This window comes from Pyrus communis, chromosome 11, assembly GCF_963583255.1.
Source record: "Pyrus communis chromosome 11, drPyrComm1.1, whole genome shotgun sequence".
NCBI lineage: Eukaryota > Viridiplantae > Streptophyta > Magnoliopsida > Rosales > Rosaceae > Pyrus > Pyrus communis.
Window position 1 is genome coordinate 13,206,057 of NC_084813.1, and position 9,061 is coordinate 13,215,117.

At 38.2% G+C, this 9,061-nt stretch overlaps 1 protein-coding gene across 1 annotated transcript; it reads right to left on the minus strand.

The window, feature by feature from the left end:
- Positions 1 to 8,110: 8,110 nt before the first annotated feature.
- Positions 8,111 to 8,827, minus strand: LOC137709029 (uncharacterized). Its single transcript, XM_068448176.1, has 2 exons — positions 8,621 to 8,827; positions 8,111 to 8,503 (listed from the first exon to the last, which is right to left on the minus strand). Exons 1-2 carry the CDS (start codon positions 8,825 to 8,827, stop codon positions 8,111 to 8,113), a joined length of 600 nt encoding a protein of 199 aa, XP_068304277.1.
- Positions 8,828 to 9,061: the final 234 nt, after the last annotated feature.

Genomic DNA, 9,061 nt, shown 5'->3' on the forward strand with positions numbered 1-9,061 from the left:
TTGCAAATAGTCTTTAGGTTCACCATTTACTAGGCTTTGAATTTCTTTGGGTCAAAGAATTTTTTTGATGAGTGCATGTCTACTTTAAGAGTTATTTGTATGCTAGTAAGTTCAAATATTCTCACATGTTCTTAGGTAGGACAATTTTTTTTCCTTCAAGTGGTATCAGAGCCTAGGTCTAGTGTATGGTGAATCCTTTTGGGTTTGTATTTTCATAGCTTATGATTTGAATGTTGTAATTGTTACAAGCTTTATTCTTGCTTCTTTGAATGTAAATTTTGTTAGAAAGTTTGTCATCTCAAATGTTGTAGATGTTGTTCATTTACGCATGAATTTTGGAGCTAAAATTTGGTGCTATGTTTATGGGGAAATTCGGCCAAATCCAAAGGATCAACTTTTGGGTTCATATTTGTCTTGTTAAAAGTGTTTTAAAGTGACATTAGAAACCCCTAAGTACCCTAGGATGTTAACCCTCTTTTAAGTAGTGAAAATTTTGAGTTTTATTGAGTGAAAACATTCATGTTGCTCTTATGAGTTTTCATGGATGTTCTTCTATGTTCTTTCTTTGTTCTTTCTTTGTTCTTGATGTTCATACCAAGAACAAAAAATTTGTTGTTTAGTCATGGTTGATGTACTTGATTGGTATTTTTTATTTGTTGGAAGAACGTACGTACCTTTGTGCAAAAGTTTGAATATCGACATGCTCCTACAAACACGAACAAGTGCTTTGTTCTTTCGTGCACGTCTAGAACCTCAAAGGTCATTGGGTTGGATATGGTATGTTGAGTTGCCCCTTGGTTTTCGCATTCCAAGACCTAGGGCAGATAGTGATAGCCCTAGAGACCTAACTAGAATATGTGAACTTTATAGAAAATCATTGTGTTTCTCTCACACTAGTTTCCCTCTTCCCCTAAGCCTCCTTATATAGCTTTAGGAAGAAGATGATACAATGAATGAAATGCCATTCACATTCCAAACTGAAATGGCTTTAGACATTCATCTAATTACTACATAAGTAATTAGGAGGTTAATGTCCTCATGTGGGTGGACTCTTCACTATATGGTATTTATCATATTAGATAAATCATACATCTCACACTCACCCGCATATGGCATGGCATAATATCAATTAACATACTTAGTTCACATCCATTCTAGTCTATCTCCTCATACAAAAAATGGGATGCGCAACCTCATAAGAAAGAACATACATATCCAGGAGCACTATCATTAAGCTATCATTAAACTAACAATAGTGCATCACTCGAAAGTTCATCACTTTATACCCCAGACTGTTCATCGTACACCATACTTGACATTCTTTATCCCTCGTTTATAAAAAGCAATGTCATGTCTCACAAGTATCATGCATCCATGTCTTATGTTTGATAACAAATATCAAAAAGACGTTGCGCAGCTAATGAATCACATGACATAGTGTTGTCTTCGAACTATCTTCCTTAAGCTCTCATGTCAGTCTAATTTGGTTTAACTGCTTGCCTAGACTTGCCTCTTGGGATAGTAACTAACTCGACTGCCTTAGATAAACGTGCTAAAGTAGCGATCATCAAACCTCCCCTTTCTGACATAGGGTTTAGTCCAAAGGGCATAAATAGTGGAATATTATAGATCCCTTATGCTTCACACAATGATTGAAGTAGGGATTAATTCATTACTCATACATTCGATCAGTTGTAGCACATACAATATCATTTGTATGCTGTGGTCTATCCTCATCTCAATGAGTGTGTCACATGTCCATTGGACATACATCATACGGATCTTAGTCTAGTCACTACACAAGCGCCTAACCTGAGTTTTCTAGCATAGTCGCACTCTCAGCGCCCACCTAGATACTGACATCTGGCTTTACAAGCTTAAACATGAAAAAAATTCATGTTCGACTTCTATTAAGTCTCATCTTAGACATTTCTAAGGTGACATTCTATCTTGTGCATATTGGTACATGCAACATACACGTGTTTGGTCTCGCAGTCTAATGCATTGAGGACACAAATGTTTCATCCTGCTCGTTATCTCAGCGTTAGGGCGAATCGTTTGTGTGAAAAAAGATTCTAGCTTGGTGACACTCGTAAAGATGTAAACAATCATTTCAAAAATAAATAAATATGAAATGAAAAATTTCAACGCCTTTTTATTCAAATAATAATGCCAAATACAAAGAAAAAAAAAACATATCAAACCCTACGTAAACCCATATTCTTTACATGAGTCAGAAAAGTGTTTCTAATTATAGGTTTAGTCATAGGATCAGCAAGCATATTGCCGATCGAGATATGTTTTAAAACTACTTCACCCTTGGTAACCTTGTTCCTAAAGAAACGATATAGCGTATCTATGTGCTTAGATTTGCCATGATACTTGGGATCTTTAGTGTATGCCAAGGCCGAAGTACTATCACAATAAACAAGTATAGCTTCATGAGCATAAGCTATAATACCCATTTGTCATAGAAATCTCCTTAGCCAAACAACTTTTTGAACAGCTGATCCAAGAGCATCACTATATCTTTTCAGCTTCAGATCCCCTCCTTGGTAACATATAGCTAACTCTTTTGTTCCTTGTATGTATCTCATAATCTTCTTGATGGCTTGCCAGTGAACTTGTCCAGGATTACCTTGATAGCGGTTTACCATGCCCACGGCATGGCAAATGTCCCGACTCGTGCAAAGCATTGCGTACATTAGACTTCCTACCGCGGAGGCATAAGGTATGTTTGCCATTTATTCTTTATCTTTCTTAGTCTTTGGACACTGTTCTAAGGACAATATCATGCTTTTTTCCATAGAAGTGTTTATGGGTTTGAAGTTCTCTATCTTAAATCGTTCAAGTACCTTCTTAATGTAAGTCTCTTGAGACAAACTCAAAAGTTTCCTTGAGCGATCTTAACTCCAAGCACATAGTGTGCTTCACCCATATTTGTCATCTCAAAACGGGATGACAACCACGCTTTCGTAGTTTCTATGGAGGTCTTATCATTTCCCACTATTAGGATGTCATCAACATACAGAGAAAGTATGAGAATATTTTTTTTGAATTTCTCAAGATACACACAACGGTTTTCCTCAACGATCTCGAAACGAAATGAAGTGATTGAATTATGGAATCTAATGTTCCACTAACTAGATGCTTGCTTGAGGACATAAATGGAACGTTTTAGGCGGCAAACTTTGCGCTCTTGTCCTTTGGCCTTGAAGCCTAGAAGTTGATCCATATATATCTTCTCATCTAGTTTTCCATTGAGAAGTATTATCTTAACATCCATTTGGTAAAGTTCCAAATCTAGTTGAGCAACAATAACTAAAATAAGGCGAATAGAGGCAAACCTCACCACAGGGGAGAATATCTCTTCATAGTCTACACCCAATTGTTGAGTGTATCCTTTCGCCACAAGACGTGCCTTATATTTGTCAATTGAACCTTCCGCCTTGGGTTTGATTTTTAAAACCCACTTGTTTCCAATGGTTTTTCGCCGAGGAGGAAGATCAACTAACTCCCAAACAGTATTCTTGCCCGTGGAGCACATCTTATCCTCCATCGTAGTTATCCACTTCTCTTTGGCGGGTGAAGTCAACACTTCTTTGTAGGAAGAAGGTTTATCACCTTCTAAAGGTATAAAAATGTAGGCCTCCTCATCAACCTTAAAACAACGTTTGGGTATGTGTCCTCTTTTGCTCATTCAAACTATGTGACCTTGAGTTTCAGAGGGTATGCTCCCATCAGTAGGCATATTCTCTTAAGTGTCCATGGGTACACTCCCACTAGCTTGTCTACTCCTACTCGGATCAAGTCATCTTACATCATCTTTAGCGACCATCAGATTGGAAATTAATTCCCCTCCTTTGCTTGAAGATGTTGTGAGTTTTTCATGTTTTTCTAACTCATGGAGATCAAGGTTTTTGATAGTATCGCCAAGTTTTGGGAAGTCGTTCTCTATGAATTCCACATCACATGAATCGATCTCGGTTCTTCCTCCATCTGAATGTTCACCAAACATCACATAACCTTTCAAGTTTTCACAATATTTTATGAAGATATGTTTATGACCCAACTTTCCAAATCTATGTGATTGATTATGAACAAAACCAGCACAACCCCAAAGATGCAAATTACCCAAATTGGGTTTTGCACCATACCAAAGTTCGTATGGGGTTAAAGGAACTGTCTTTGAGGGCACACGGTTAAGTATATATGTCGCAATAAAAAATGCATGACCCCAAAAAGATATGGGGAGATTTGCCTGTGCCATCATAAACCTTACCATGTCTATTAAAGTTATGTTTCTCCTTTCAGCCACACCATTTTGTTGTGGCGTGTAAGGAACATAAAGTTGTCTACGTATCCTCTTACTTTCACAAAAAACCTTGAATTGATTAGACAAACACTCACATCCACAATCAGTGTGAAGAGCTTTTACAATCTTCCCTTTTTTATTCTCAATCTCAGCTATAAAGCGTTTGAAACAATCCAAAGCTTCGTAGTGATAAGCGATCAAATCACATAGAGGGGCCATGACAGGCCTTTACACGCATCGGTCCACAGATGTCAGTGATCAACTCTAACGGTTAAGTAGCTCAAACAGCCCTTTACAAAGGGCTTTCTAACTGCTTTGCTAGCTAAACAAGGCTCACATATGGGAAGATTGACATTAGTAAGTAACCCAGCAGGCCTTCTCTGACTAACCTTGTCAATCTAGCATGCCATGTTCCAGAATTAACATGTTTAATAATAGTTACTAAAGAAGTAGAAGAACAAGAATCAATTAAATCAAGCAACAAAAAAAAAAAGTTCTTTATTGAACCATTATCCAATTTCAACTTGATCCAAATAGATCACAAGTATAGACAGGCTGAAGTCAAAACAATATCCTATTTTCAAAACTGCAGTAACTGAAAGAAAATTAAATTGCATCCCAGAGGCATGCAAGACATCATGCAGAAGTAGTTCGCACCCAGTACGAAATTGAAGTCGATAAGTATGAACTCCTAAAGCTTCATTCGACTTCCTTCACCCATGTACACCCAGTGTGAATTTGTTGGGAAACATTGATAATTTACGAACCCCTCTTTCTCTCGCGTCATATGTTTGGTTACTCCAGTATCTACAATCCAATTATTGGACGTGTGAGCAACATGTATAAGCGAACATACGTAAACATAGATAGATTTGGGATGAGGGATTACCATTTTATTCGACTCAGTGCAATTACGAGTGAAGTGACCATTCTTCTTACAGTTAAAACATTTCAACTTAGCTTCATCTTTCTTGCCACGTTTACCTCTATAGGCCTTGGTCTTATAGGATTAGAAGCAAGCTTGGCATCCTTTTTTCTCAGACTTGGTCCTTCCCTTTGTCTTGAATTGGTTACCCTTTTTGGATGATCCACCTTGAGTCAAAAGGGCAGTACTCTTGGTCGCCACTCGACGTTCACCTTCTAATTCAATATGACGTGAGATGTCATGAAAGTTCTGAATTTGATCATTGTGTGTCCTAATCTATTTCAGGGCATCCCACGAGTCATAACTTGAACTTGATGCTCATCACTGAGGATGCTCCCAGTAGCTTTCAAATCTCGTATCATATTGGACATCTTTCTCAGATGTTCAAATACATAGTGCTTGGGATCCATCCTATAAACCTCAATCTTCAACATCATACTTCTCAGCCTAGTAGTTGAGGTACCACCGAAAGCAAATTTCAGCTGGTCCCTCATCTTCTTGGCAGTCGAGCACCCTTCATACTTACCAATAAGATCATCATGCATGCTGGTTAACATAGTAAAGTGTGCACTTCGACCTTTCTTGAACTAAGCTTTATGAGACCTAACTCTAGCCATATGCTAAGCCGCAGAGGTTCCATCTATCTCTATGTCAGGCTTAACCAGCGAAGCCTCCAAAAGCTCTAGGAGCTTTTGTTCATTGAGAAGATATTGGATCTTCCTATGCCAGATATCATAGTTGGTTCCAACCAGCTTTTCACTTTTGGTTAAATCAGCAACAACATTCTTTGCAGCATTTTCTTTCTTCAAGGGTGAAATAATTTATGACATCATTGTACACATCTTTCGTTTATTTATTTCAAAAACCCATTAGAAAAACATTTCACTTTTCTCCTAGGTTGAAATCAAAAAATCCGCTAAGTCGCTCGTAATTACAGTCAATTCAAAGAGTCAAGATCATATTTCCTAATTATTTTTGAAAAAAATCTTAGTTAAAACATAATTACATTTTACCTTTTAAGCTAATCCAATTTCATGCATCATCCAATTGAGTGCAAGAAAAAACAATTATATGCAAAGATACAAACAATCACATAGTATTCATGCGTATAATGGGCCTTTTGTTGCGATTAAATTACAGTTTTAGACAATGGGCTTGACAAGTAGGCATTCGTAAGTGTGGCCATGTCAAATTCGGGAGGGGTGGTAGCGCGAAGCTTTTAAAAACCTACCCTCTTTGACACTAAAGGTGTCTCCTTAATGATTTTTCCTAGATATCACATCAAGTAAAAGGTGACCATTAGTGAACCCCAGTCCAATATCTAATTTTAGGCCCAACTAGGGCACGCTTGATGAACATCCCAAATATGGATCATTTTGCTAAATGACATGTCCAAAAACAAGCCCAATCCAATTAAAGTAATCTATTTAAATATTCTTGTAAAGAACATTCTTTTCTAATTTAAAATGCTCAATCATCATGAACAAATTTAATCGACATAATCATTTTGACATTTCAAGAATTCTATCACCTTGATGACCAGAAAGTCTTTGTCACTATAACTGCTATATTCCTTGAACACGAATTTGTTCTCAATCGAATTGGAAAAAGAATGATAGAATTGAAGGAAATTCATGATGAGCCACAAACAAGCAATCAACAGATGGAAAACCCTATTCCTGAACCCATAGCTCCACGTAGATCTGAACGGGTTAGCCAACCACTTCATAGGTATGGCTTGGATAATGACTTTGGCGAATTTCGCCTTCTAGGTGACAATGACACAAAAAATGACCCTAGAGACTACACTGAAGCAATGTCCAACATTGATTCAAAGAGATGGTAATAGGCCATGAAATCTGAGATGGATTCCATGTAGCAAAATTAAGTTTGGACTTTTGTAGACCCTCTAAAAGGTATAGTACCTATTGGAAACAAATGGGTCTTTAAGAGCAAGATAGGCACTGATGGGAACATGGAGACGTATAAGGCTAGACTAGTAGCCAATGGTTATAGGCAACGAGAAGGGATTAACAATGAAGAAACCTTCTCTCATGTAGCCATGATTAAGTCCATTCAGATTTTACTTGCTATAGCTGCATACCACGATTATGATATATGGCAAATGGATGTGAAGACAACCTTTCTGAATGGCTACCTAAAGGAAGAGCTCTATATGACTCAACTTGAAGGCTTAATGTCTAAGTTTGAAAAGACTAAGGTCATCTCTAATCGACTCTGCCAAAGGGCATAGGTTAAAAATAGCCCATTTTGACACGAAAATCGTCTCCAACCGAGGGCTAGGCTAAACGGCTCGTGGGCCCCACCCGACCAAAAAAGGGAGAACTGGCCAAAGGGTTGGCCAAGAACAGCCAAATCTCCAGCACCACAATGTCAAGCTTGACATTTTGCCAACCCTCTAGCTTTGGCCATTTGAATGCCAGTGGCTACCTGGCGTCAGCATGACTAGCTGATGTCATGTTGCCGTTAGCTACAGTTTAGAATTTGAATTTTTTTTTGGACGAATTTTTAATCTAATTTTTTTTCCCTATAAATACATAAGCCATTCCCACACCATCTCTTAACATCTTTCCGGTATGCCTCTTGGTGTAAGGTAAACCACCTTTAGGCATCATCCATAGGATTTGCAATTGCTTGGACAAGTGTCGCCCACTTTGGGTAGATGCCATCTACCAAGTAATACCCCATATTGTACTGACGCTCGTTGATGTAGTAGTCAAGTTGAGGTGATTTACCCTCCGTTAGGTTATTAAAGAAAGGTGAACGCTCGAGTACTAAAAGCATGCCAGATCTATGTGTCAAACGAGGTAACCGTCTCTAACACAATAGTTAGCTTTCATAATCTTCCGCTAAATCCTCCTTGCCATCCAGTGGGACAGTTCTTCCACTACCAATGCATGCAATCTAATGACCCCTATCATGCTCGGAAAACCACAGCCTTCAGCTTTGTGAAGGAGCCTCTCTAGATCTTCTTGATTTGGTTCAGAGAGGTACTCCTCTTTGTAAATCTTAACAACTATGTGACAGAATTTAGCAAGATTACCAAGGCATGTAGACTCAGACATACTATATATATCATCTATCGCGTTAGCTAGGGAGGTATAAGCCAGCATTTGGAATGCAATAGTAACCTTTTGATGAGGTGAGAAACCAGGACGGCTTGCTCTATCCATCTTTTGTCGAAAGTATGGATTGGCATGTTGGACATCATGAAGTAAATGCTTGAAGACATGACGCCTCATCTGGAAGCGACATTTGAAATTTTCTTCTGTGTACACTGAGTTGGATTTGAAGTAGTTGTTCTTCAGAGTCTTATGCATATTCTCTCTATTTCATGGTTCGTAAGAGCGACCACTAACAGAGCCACCCCATTGAGGTTGTTCTTCAGTTTCCTCACATGCCATGACCTCAGCGACTGCTGCCATATATGTTGTGTTGCACCATGCTTTATCTTCTTCATCAGACTCCTCAACTTGTTGTCTCATCTGTGCCCATTTATCTTCCACTTCAGAATTGGATGAGGACCCCCAGTTGGAATGGGAAGAGGATCCAAAGTTGGAATTCATTGCAAACTTGAAATGAAAGAGATATTAGAAAGGCCAAAGATGAAGGTGTGTGAATTTTACCCCAATATCTAGCCAATTTATTAACACTAGAAGCTGAGGATAAGAAGTGCCACATAGATAAGAATCCTATCTAAAATTTGCACAACCAATTACATCTCGACACGTGGCACTCGAAATCCTATCCGAAAAACTATTGAGATTGCATAAAGATAAGAAATCTGGAGAATTACTCAC